The sequence below is a fragment of the Typha angustifolia genome, chromosome 7, assembly GCF_048772165.1.
Source record: "Typha angustifolia cultivar Huaian chromosome 7, ASM4877216v1, whole genome shotgun sequence".
NCBI lineage: Eukaryota > Viridiplantae > Streptophyta > Magnoliopsida > Poales > Typhaceae > Typha > Typha angustifolia.
This window is the reverse complement of record NC_133245.1, coordinates 4,565,923-4,578,050: the sequence shown is the minus strand read 5'-3', so window position 1 is coordinate 4,578,050 and position 12,128 is coordinate 4,565,923. Positions and strand designations below refer to the sequence as shown.

Here is a 12,128-nt window from a genome sequence, read left to right as displayed (position 1 = left end):
TAGTGTTTGATTATGATAGTCGGGATAAGAAATGCAAATAATCAAATTAACTTTATTGTCATTTTTCTAGTCTAATATAAATAGATATTATGATTAATATAACTTTATTGTACTATCATATTACGATTATTATAAATTTCTGTCCAAAAACTAGAGTTACTTTATTGGATAGTTTGTTTTTTAGTCACATTTCCCTCGGATAAAATAGCAACTGGTGGGATTTCTTAATGCTTGTTATCCATAGAAATACGTGTTTATAGCTGTGGAGTTTTGAACTTAGTTTAATCATATGAGCAGCAGCTAATATTTGCAGTATAAATAATTAATATTATGTTGTATATAGTGCCTTCTTGGACAGATGTTAATTTGTTTATATAGTCGCACTGTAACACAAAGATTCCAATCTTTTTACTAGCCGTTAGGACAGTTACAATAGCCGTTAACTAAACCTTCCCCTCCTCTTCTCCATGTTCCAGAAGAAACCTTTTTAAAAAAAAGTTAGCTCTTTTATATAATATAGCCATTGAGACCTCCCTATCTCCCTCATCGCTTACCTTTTCTTCATCCAAACACCATCCCTTGCATCAACCATGACGGTTGAAACCCAATCCAACGAAACCCAAATGGCGAACTCCCCCGCGGAGCCGGCTGAGGTCGTCAAGGATGTCGCGGCCGTCGACGTGGTCGAGTCGAAGAATGCAGAGCAGAGCACACCGGAAGAGCAAGAGGAGAAAGTTATGGTGACCAAGGAAGAGGTCATCACTCTAGGCTCCATAATGGAGAAGAACTCCTCCTTCAAGGAGGAGAGCAACTTCCTCACCGACCTTAAAGAGCACGAGAAGAAGGCCTTAATGGAGCTGAGGTCAAAGGTGGAAGACGCCATCCTCAATAACAAGTTCTTCAAGAAGGAGGAGGAAGAGGAGAACAAAGAAAAGGAGAAGGAGACCACCCAAGTCATTGATAAAGATATCAACTTGTGGGGAGTCCCCCTTCTTCCAAGCAAGTGCCCCGAGAGGAACAATGTAATCCTTTTAAAGTTCCTCAGGGCCCGGGAATTCAAAGTTAAAGATGCATACAAGATGCTCGAGAAAACGCTCGAGTGGAGGAAGGAGTCAAAAATTGATTCGATCCTCGAGGAGAAGTCACTCGGGGAGGGGTTTGAAGCGGTGTGCTACATGGATGGCGTCGACCGCGAAGGGCGGCCGGTGTGTTACAATGTGCATGGTGTGTTTCAAGATGATAAGATGTACGAGAAGGCATTCGGAACTGAGGAGAAGAGAGATCAATTTTTGAGGTGGAGAGTTCAGTTCATGGAGAAGGGGATTCAGGAGCTGGAATTTAAGCCTGGTAGCCCTGCTTCGCTTGTTCAGGTTATTGATCTGAAGAACTCGCCAGGGCTTTCAAGGAAGGAGCTCAGAGTTGCAATGAAGCAGGCCGTGGAGGTACTTCAGAATAACTATCCAGAGTTCGTGACAAAGAATGTGAGTATTGTTCAAACAAGACATTAATTTTATCTTACAGTGCAAAACTTGAATTATTTTTCTCTTCATGGCGAATATTTTCATATAACATCATGAAAGTATATCTACTCGTTAGTTGAAATGAGGAAAATGATCATTATGTTTTGTTTTATGAAGAGCATAGTTTTTCTTTTTTTGCAACTAGTCTTTGTAAGATGATTTCTGAGAGAAGATAATTAGCCTTCTGCTGATGAGCTCATAAGTGATAAAGAAAGATCTCTATCCTGGGAAACATTAATCACTATCTATTTTGAGTTTTGATCTTTGTACATAATTAGGCGTCTTAGTTGCTACTTAAGTCATACGTCCATTATTTCTTATGTTGTAGTTAATCTTATCTTTCTCTATGCAACACTAGCATAGATTGTCTATATACTAAAGTTTTGCTAATCCCTAAATTCTAATTACAGATCTTCATCAACGTTCCCTTCTGGTACTACGCGTTCAGTGCTCTTATTTCACCTTTCTTAACCCAAAGAACCAGGAGCAAGTTTGTCTTTGCTCACCCTTGGAAGGTCCCAGAAACTCTTCTCAAGTAAGTGATTTACCTCATCCTACAATCTATGAATTCCATGATAGAAAATTAAGGTCAGCTTAACAATGTAGTTCTTCTGTTCACAGATATATTCCTGCAGAAAACATCCCTGTTTCCTATGGTGGTCTGAAACGTGAGGGCGACATCGAGTTCTCTGGAGAAGATGGTGGTGTTTCAGAACTAACAATTAAATCTGGATCAATTGAAAATGTCGAAATTCCTGTACCGCAGGTATAAAGCACGTAACGATGTTGAATTAGTTTTGTCGGAACAAAAGTCTAGCATGGTTTTGATTTGTAGGTTTTTTTTACTATCATTTACACAGGTTGCAACTATGGTTGTTTGGGATTTGACTGTGTTTGGCTGGGAGGTCAATTACAAAGAAGAATTTGTTCCTTCTGATGAAGGATCATATACAATTGTCATTCAGAAAGAAAGAAAAATGGGTCATCAGGAAGAAACAACTAGGAACTCTTTTAAGAATAAGGAGCCTGGAAAGGTGGTTCTGACAATTGAGAACAACACATACAAGAAGAAGAAAGTCTTGTTCAGATACAAGACAAAACATTGTTGATAATTTTGGATGGACTTTACCTTTTTCAAAGGCCCTTATATCGTGTGTTAATATTTGCCTCATTTTTTGGACAGGGTTGGCGTCTTTCTTGTGGATTACTTTCATTTATATTGTGAATGGCTTTTTTCTATATATGTAAATTAGAATTGGTGTTTTCTTTCATATGTATCTCTGATGCTTTTAGTGAAGAATTATTAGTTCACAGGGTTTGGAGTGTGTCACCAGATGTGAAGCTATGTGCTTTTTATCCATTCCTTATATCATCAACATTTATCCATATGACTATACTCATCTATTGAGTTTCACTGTTGGATGTGCCATGACCATGTTCTACAATACTAGTTTGGAATAGCCTGTAGTCCATGATGCTCAAAACTTGTATTGTTAGGATGGATGAATGTGATCGCCGGCACGTCTCAAATGTTGTTGATGACTAAGATTTGTTAAGTGGCCTGATAGAAAACGGTCCTTCTCAAAGAAGCATTCCCTAATGACCTCAACCCACCTCCTCCAGGCGTCTCCTCTCCCAGTTGGTCGTCCTCTTGAGATAGTAGGAAGCCATAACCTCCTTCTCCTCGCGTGGTTTCGGAACTACCCGACTTTCGTGATCTAAGCATTCCATTTGCATTGGAGTCAAGTGGTGCTTGGGATTGGGAAGGAACTGGACCCTCGATCCAACCACTGATGGCCACCTTGACTATGTGAAGTGGCAGAAACCATCGACGGAGATGACATCAACCTGCTCTAGTGTTGCCTTAAGATCCTCACAGGATATGATGTCCTAGAACTCAGTGAGGTCGCAGAGCCACATGCAATCGGAGTCCAAGATATCTCTGGCACCATGAAGGACCCAATAATCCTGTTGATCGCCCTCTCATTCCAGTAGTCGATGGGGAGGTCAACTAGATATCCAAATACAGAAGCGAAGGAAACCTAGAAGCACCCAAGAGATGCTCTAAGGTTGATGATGAACTTGCTTCACTCACATGCAACGATTAGTGCTGCCTCCACATATCCGGGAAGCAAGCGAAGAAGAGAATAATGCTCATCCTCCTTGCTTGGAGCATTCAGTTAGGGGGTGTAAACGAGCCGAGCTCTCAAGCCTTTGATGTTTAGGTTCGGGTCTGCTTAATTTGAGTAGAGCTTGAGCTGAGCCAGACTGAGCCCGAGTAAAACCCAAGCCGAGCCAAACCGAACTTGATAATAGAAAGAGGAGAAGGCAGGCGGTGGCGGAAACGAGGATGGCGGCTTGCTGAAGGAGGAGGTTGAAGGTATTGTGCAAAATACTCAAATGGGTGAGGGAAGCAGAAACAAAATCCTTCACCCTCAAACAAATCTAAATAAAATAACAATAATTTGGGGCAAACCAAATATTAGCAAAACTAATATCAATATCAATGTGAGAACTCCAAATACAAGATGCTAGTTGTAGAGAACTTCAAATACCTAAGGTAATCACAAACATAAACACTAAATATATGCAAACCATGAAGAGAAAAGAGGAAGAGACACGATTTATGTGGTTCGGCGATATGCTTACGTCCATGAGCGGAGCAATCTTTAATCCACTATGCAAATCTTTAAATACAAAGAATTTACAACTCTAATCTCTCTCTAAACAATAGTGGCTCTTCTCTACAAACTTTTCTTTTTTATAAAATGCCCACTCAAAACCCTAAAACCCAACATTTCTATTTATAGGGCCGGTTCAGATTGAGTTTTTCTGTGTCGCATTCGAACACCCTCGGGGGCGCGTTCGAACGCGCCCAGTGCAAATGCAGACTGGCGTTCGAACACCAAAACCCCGTTCGAACGCCTGTAGAAACAGCTGTTCTCAGGTTGGCTCGCGTTCGAACGCGGCTGGGGCCGTTCGAACGCCTGCATCACAAACTGCTCTTTGTCTGGAGCTCGCGTTTAAACGCCCCTAGGGCCCGTTCGAACGTGCGACACAAAAATGCTGCTACTTGCTGAATTTTTTTGTTGAAACTGAATTTAAACCAATTATTGACAGAAGGAAGAGAGGATGCGGTAGCTTGTCGATGAAGGAGGAGGAGAAGGCGGCGGTAAATTGTCAATGGAGGAGAACGAACCCGACGGAGGAGGCCGGAGAAGGAGGAGGAGTTCGACGAAGGAGGTCAACGGAGGAGGAGGTGGCGATGGTTTGTCGATGGAGGAGAAGACGGCGGCAGCTTGTCGACGGAGAAGGCGGCGACAGCTTGTCGATGGAGGAGAAGAAGGCGGCAACGACGGCTTACCGATGGAGGAGGAGGAGGCCAACGGAGGAGCCGATCGACAAAGGAGGAAGAGGACGATCGGTCACCGCTCACCATTCACCTAGAGAAAGAAGAACCAATTGGTTTTTTTAACCGTTGGTTACTTGGTTATTTGAAGAGAATAATAGACTAATTGATGTAAGAGGGTTAAGTGCATCTATCAATTAATGCTTGATAAAATGGTAGGAGATAAGGCTAATTAGTCTCTCTTTGATCATTTCAATAGGAATAGTCTTACATATGTCGTCAGTAAATAGATAGGTAGCGAATAAACACTTGGATTTTAGTTCATTTTTGCTGAAATTTGCTTCCACTTATGCATGTCTGGTCAAAAATCTAACCACCAGCACTGCATCAATTCAATGCATTAAATTATAATACCTTATCTGTATTGAAGGTTAAGTATAGAGGGGGTGACTTGGTCCGAGCGTGTTGCAGAATACGCGCCACCAACGCATTAATTCTGTAGATCTAATGCTCCTGAGATGATTCGCCAAAACGAATACACAAAGCAATCAAATTAAAGAGAGCAGGGTTAGAGTTATCAGACGTGCACGGTTGATACACTGACGCAAGTTGTGTCTATACGAACGTTACTTTATATTCAACATTATCAAATCGGTTCAAAGATTTTATAAATTTTACTTCAATTCTGGACGTCTATGTATATATATGAGCAGTAATCTCTCCCAATAAATAAAAAAAATGGACTAAACACTGTAGGAGAAGTTGATCCAGTCGTTGCCGCATATATCCATGTGTACGATGCCATATGATCATTCATCCTAGAGTAAATATTTCCATGTTAAAAAAAAAAGTAAATATGAGAAAGGTTTATATGAAATATTAGATAGATTTTAATTAACATAACTGGCATAAGTTCTTAAATTGAATTGAGTTCTACTATTCGTATCTATGTATATTGGTTAAACAAGTAGGGAAACATTTTTATTAAGACGGATCATAAGAGGCCAACTTGGGTCATTTGCCTCATTGAACCATCAGAGAGGCAATCTCCTTTAAAAAAAGGACTTCTCTCCATGTGTCACCTGGGATTCAGAACCTTGAAGACCAAAATCTCCTCGTGCTCACCTATAACTATAATTAAACTCTCCCTCTTCCTCCTCCAAACACCGCAAAATTAATTCACAATGGCCTCCCCAATTCTACTACCTCTCTTCCTCTTCCCTTTACTCCTCCTCGTCTCTCTCTCCACCGCCGTCACCTTCACCGTCACCAATCAGTGCTCCTACACCGTCTGGGCCGCCGCCGTCCCGGGCGGCGGCCGCCAACTCAATCCGGGACAGTCCTGGGTCGTCAACGTGAACCCCGGCACGACTGGCGGCCGCATCTGGGCCCGCACCGGCTGTTCCTTCGACAGAAACGGCAACGGCCACTGCCAGACCGGAGACTGCGGCGGCAAGCTCGCCTGCACGGGCTACGGCGTGCCGCCCAACACCCTCGCCGAGTTCGCCCTCAAGCAGTTCAGCAACCTCGACTTCTTTGACATCTCCCTAGTCGATGGGTTCAACGTGCCGATGAACTTCCTCCCGACATCCGGGGGATGCAGCAAGGGGCCCCACTGCAGCGCCGACGTGACGTCACAGTGCCCCAGCCAGCTCAAAGCGCCCGGAGGGTGTAACAATCCTTGCACGGTTTTCATGACCGATGAGTACTGCTGCAACTCGGGAAGCTGTAGGCCCACCAACTACTCCAAGTTCTTCAAGAAACTTTGCCCGGAGGCTTATAGCTACCCCAAGGATGACCCAACGAGCACCTTCACTTGTCCGGCAGGGGCGAACTATGAAGTGGTCTTCTGCCCGCGCGGCGGAGTCACCCATGCATCTGCATAGTATGTTTTTAATAAGGTTGATGTAATCACGCAATTGAAGTCGCGACGACTTATCCATTTGAGTGATTACGTGTAATAAACTTGATGTATGAAATGGTATTATCCATGGTTACGACTCTAGACTCTATGGTGGATGAATCACTTCTGGGTTGGGTTTGGGTTTTGGATAAGGAATGTACATAGCTTTTTACATGCAACTGTGGCAGGTAAAAGATAGATCTATAAAACTAAATCACACACACACACACACACACACACACACACACACACATATATATATAATATTACAATTGTCTGGTTAATGAATAATGAATAAGGTTTATTCCATTGAATTTAATATATAGATAAGCAGAGAGGAATTAGAAATCACACGCGAAGACTACCCAAATGCTGATGCTGGACAACTTTTTTTTCTTTTTTCTGAAGAGTGGACTTTGACCGGTTACAGATAGCCGCCTAGCCGTATGTATGCTTTATAATAAAATTAATTGCAAACTTGACAATTGGAGTGTATGATTGCATTTCTTGCTTCATTGTAATTATAATGCTTGATGCGGATTATAAAAGAGTGTTCAAACAAAAAATTAAAACAATACCTTTATCCGGTAGAGCTCGAATCCAAGAGGTTTGTAGCTTAATCGCACAAACAACATAAAACAAACAAATCGGTTAGACACTTAGATCAGAATATCTAACCCCGTTTAGATATAAACACATTAAGAGAGGCGGCCTCCATGAATGCTACAGTGCGGTGCTTGAAAGAAATATGCTTGCGTGGGTGTTTGGACTTCTTCCCCTTCTTGTATGTGTGCGGTCTACTATTTTCGTCATCTAAGAAATCTTCCACCTCAAAGAAACTTCTGGGGAACTTAGGATCTGAAACGAGGGGAGGGAGAGAAGAGTGCATGACGCAAGGGGGAGGGGAGGAGGTGAAGAATCCAGATCCGACTAACTTATATTAAACAGTATACGAATCCGGATATGAATTCAGAACAAAAAGAAAGTTTGCACTCGTAACGAATCTAGTTTAGATCGAGTAGTGGGTGAGACCGTAGTTAATAATCCAACCCATTCTCACTCCTATCTGAAGAACATGCGGAACTTTCAAGGAAGGAATTCAGGATTGTAATTAAGCACGTGAAAGAAGTAATATAGAACGACAAGACCTTGTTCGGAATCATCTCAGTGGCGGCATATAATACGTAGATCTTAAGAAGAAAAAGAGACAATTCATGAAAGTTATAATATTTGGAACTTTTTTAAGAGATGTAGGGTCTAGAGAATGGAAGTGGCTATTTCCTAATCATCTAGCTGCTGAGCCATGACTCGTTGATAAGTTGGAACTTTCTATGTCCAGAAAGTAATCAAGACTAAGGATTGAAAAATATGGCAATCTTTCTCCATCCTTGAAAGTTTCCAAGGCGTGAAGAGAAAAATAGAACAAGGTCTTCATGCGTGCATCTATCAACTCGGTAGGAGATAAGGCTACTTAGTCAGTCTCTCATCATTTCAACAGAAATAGTCTATATATATAGATAGATAGCGAATAAACTTAATTATCTTTACGAGAATATACATGGATTCAAGGTAGCTTTTAGATTGAATTGAATTATACTATTTTAGATCGGTTAAACAACAAAGAAAAATATTTCCATTAAAACAGGTCATAATAGGCCAACTTCGATCATAGCACATTTTCATTCTAGACAGCAATTTACTCTCCCTTTTTTTCTTTTTCTTTTTGCTGAAGTTTTCGATTGAGGCAATGTCCCAACATGATAATGTAATAAATGCTAATAAATAATTATTACATAATTTTATTACCATTATAGAGTTTGTTTAAATAATAATATATAAGTATATTGAATAAATAAAGAGAAATGTGGTTGAAAGTAATTAAAATATCTCATTCAGGCTTCTTTTTTTCTTTATCTCGAATCCCATGAATACATTACTCAATGTTCTACGATGTCAAAGTAGTTGAAAAAGTGGAGAACTTCTGCGTATCTTCGAGATGGTGGCATGGCCATGAGTTGCTTGTCACCAATGACTATTGATTTCTATACCTGACCACCAACACAGGAAAAGAATACTTTTGATTCCATTCATACGTGGACCATCATCAGCTAAAATCTTTGATTTTTATCGTGGAATTTGTACAGGCGTATATACCTAATGGTCATCCCCTTTCGACCCTAACAAATTAGAATTTAAAGCTATGTTTGGTTGAAACTAGCAGCTAAAAGTTGTTTTAAATAGCTTTTAAGTTAATTCTAGAAAAATTGAGTGTTTAACTATGAACTAAGCTGGACAGTTCTTTTTCTCAATTTACTATAAGAAATAGAGATGAGGTACAAATTGTTGAGTACCATGAGTAAATAATCTCATATTTAAAAAAGAAAAGATATGGAAGTAGGAATAGGTTATATTGGAATATTATGTTATAATAGTTTAAGCTTCTAAATTGAATTGAGTTATATGATCTATGGTAACTCTCTGCTATAAGAGTTTGGCAGAAGCAATCGATCATTACCCTACCCAACTTATATCAAAAAAGAATAAACAGACATACTCTCTACATTAGGATCAATTTCAGGACCATACACGTACTGTTTCTAAACAGAAATCTGTAAAGAAAAAAAATATCTAAGAGCATCTCCGAGCTATGCTCTATATTTATTAAAATATAAATAATACAATATATTTATTTATTTATTCTATTTTAAATTATTTAATAGTAAATATATGGTTAAACTATTGAGATCTTTAAAATAAAACTAATATCCAATAGTTTCAAAAGTAATTTTAAATTACTAATTTTTTAATTAAATGCATCGAAATTATATTACACGATAAATTTTGAAATACACTTATTGAACATTTACGGCAAAACTATGGGAATGAAGAAATATAATTTTTATTTGATGTATTTAATGTTTGATATATTTTATGTCCGATATATTTCATATTTGATATATTCTATATTTGATGTATTTCATATCTGATGTACTTTATATTTGATGTATTTTAGTATTTACATTAGAAAATAATTTTGAGTCTGGATAATTTTAAGACACATCGATTTTAAATAATAAGAAAATATTTATTTTATAAATAATAAAAAGATTTAAATTTAAATTAATTTATAAATAATTTAATATTAGACTCGTTTTAAATGTCTCTATAAGACATTTCCAATGGTACTATTTTTATTAAAACTCTATTAGTAAAACTAATTATATATTTAGTTTAACTAATTAAATTATTTAATAAAGAATATATATGAAATTAAAATTATTAGATTAAATATTTATAGAACAAAATAAGAATTTTTAAAAAGTCTAAAAATAAATAAAGACGGGCTCCAAATTTAGAGCCCCACTATAACTAGCTGTGGAGCCCCCTTGGAGTCCGTCGGTCTTAAAATTTAGAGTTTTGAAACCCAGTTGTCGATAGACTCCATCCGTAAGCAACATAAAGAATTATTTTTATGATCTAAAATCTCGTAGATTACAGCAGGCTAGTCTGTCTTTCTTAATAATTTAGTTAGACAAGTAGGGACCCTACCATGGAAAACATATCACAATAGGCCAACCTTCAATTATAATGCACTCGGTGACTCAACGCAATTGCTCGTAACAAAATTAAACGACTCGGATTTGGTAGAATAAATCTCGAAACTTAAACGACTGGTAGCTTTGTTGTAGGATTACATATACTAGTCGATCGATCCCAAAATTTTTCTCCGCTTCCCACATCTTTTTCCACACTGATATTGACCAAAACCTCCTCCTCCTATCCCTCCATACGCACTTATAAATAGACCTCCAATTCTTCTCCTTCCTTCAAACACCACAAGATCAATTCACAATGGCCTCCCAAATTCTTCTACCTCTCTTCCTCTTCCCTTTATTCCTCCTCGTCTCTCTCTCCACCGCCGCCACCTTCACCGTCATCAACCAGTGCTCCTACACCGTCTGGGCCGCCGCCGTCCCTGGCGGTGGTCGCCAGCTCAACTCGGGCGAGACCTGGGTCCTCAACGTCAACGCCGGCACGACCGGCGGCCGCATCTGGGCCCGAACCGGATGCTCCTTCGACGGAAACGGCAACGGCCAATGTCAGACGGGCGACTGCGGCGGCAAGCTAGCCTGCACCGCCTACGGCGTGCCGCCCAACACCCTCGCGGAGTTCGGCCTCAACCAGTTCGATAACCTCGACTTCTTCGACATCTCCCAAGTCGACGGGTTCAACGTGCCGATGAACTTCCTCCCGACCTCCGGGAGCTGCAGCAAGGGGCCCCACTGCAGCGCCGACGTGACGTCACAGTGCCCCAGCGCTCTCAAAGCACCCGGGGGGTGCAACAACCCTTGCACGGTTTTCAAGACAGATGAGTACTGCTGCAACTCGGGAACCTGTGGCCCCACCGAGTACTCCAAGTTCTTCAAGAACCTTTGCCCGGAGGCTTACAGCTACCCGAAGGATGACCCAACGAGCACCTTCACTTGCCCGGGGGGTACGAACTATCAAGTGGTCTTCTGCCCGTAATAAGCTGGATAAAGATTGGATTATCTTAATAATAAACTTGCTTTCGAATAAGGTGGACGTAATCATGCAATTAGACATATAATCAGTACTTTATTAATTCATTGGGTGATTACGTGTAATAAATTGATAAAATTGATGCTTGAAATAATAGTATTAATTATTCGTGGTTATAACTGTGGACTCTATGATCGATGGATGAATGGATGGATGGATGGGTTACTTCTGGATTCTACTTTTGGATTTAAGGAAGGTAAGATAAGGAATTATTTGTGTTCGGCTGTGGTCCAGTAGAATAAGAATAAATTTATTTACTATGTATACATAGCGAGGGTTATACTGCTTTAATATTTAAACATTGTTCATCTTAAAACTAGTTTACTATACTTATTATTGTCTCTCCTCTTTTTTCATCTAATATTTTAAATTTACTACCAAATTTTAATTACAATTTTATTTTTAAAAATATATTATTTTTAATCAACTATCATTCAATCATTCTCTCTCACCCATTCACTCTCCTCTCATCTTATCTTCTCATCTCATCCATCCACTCTAAAATATCTCTTAAATTTATTACCCTTTCGTGTCACATGCGTTAAATATAATTATTATATCATCATACTGGTTTATATCCCAACACAGTATTAGTTTAAACTGACTTAAGCTGGCTTATTTATATTTAAAAAATAAATACGATTTAGGAAACATCAGATATGTTTTCTTTCGTTTCTACAACTAGCTTAGTTTTGACGTAGGACAGTTCATTGGCGAAGCCCATCATATTAGGGGATATGTTTCTTGCACTTGTTTTAACCTTTCCATCTTCTCC

At 39.5% G+C, this 12,128-nt stretch overlaps 3 protein-coding genes across 3 annotated transcripts; all 3 read left to right on the top strand.

Annotated features, from left to right (window-relative positions):
- Positions 1–440: 440 nt before the first annotated feature.
- Positions 441–2,866, top strand: LOC140763399 (patellin-4-like). Its single transcript, XM_073101574.1, has 4 exons — positions 441–1,481; positions 1,931–2,055; positions 2,142–2,286; positions 2,381–2,866. Exons 1-4 carry the CDS (start codon positions 591–593, stop codon positions 2,627–2,629), a joined length of 1,410 nt encoding a protein of 469 aa, XP_072957675.1. The 5' UTR covers positions 441–590; the 3' UTR covers positions 2,630–2,866.
- Positions 2,867–5,916: 3,050 nt separating this feature from the next.
- On the top strand, positions 5,917–6,866 carry LOC140763059 (protein P21-like). Its single transcript, XM_073101091.1, has one exon. The coding sequence runs from the start codon at positions 6,054–6,056 to the stop codon at positions 6,753–6,755; it is 702 nt and encodes a 233-aa protein (XP_072957192.1). The 5' UTR covers positions 5,917–6,053; the 3' UTR covers positions 6,756–6,866.
- A 3,728-nt stretch (positions 6,867–10,594) lies between these two features.
- Positions 10,595–11,472, top strand: LOC140763937 (protein P21-like). The gene has a single exon (XM_073102322.1). It carries the CDS (start codon positions 10,625–10,627, stop codon positions 11,297–11,299), a length of 675 nt encoding a protein of 224 aa, XP_072958423.1. The 5' UTR covers positions 10,595–10,624; the 3' UTR covers positions 11,300–11,472.
- The last annotated feature ends 656 nt before the right edge of the window (positions 11,473–12,128 follow it).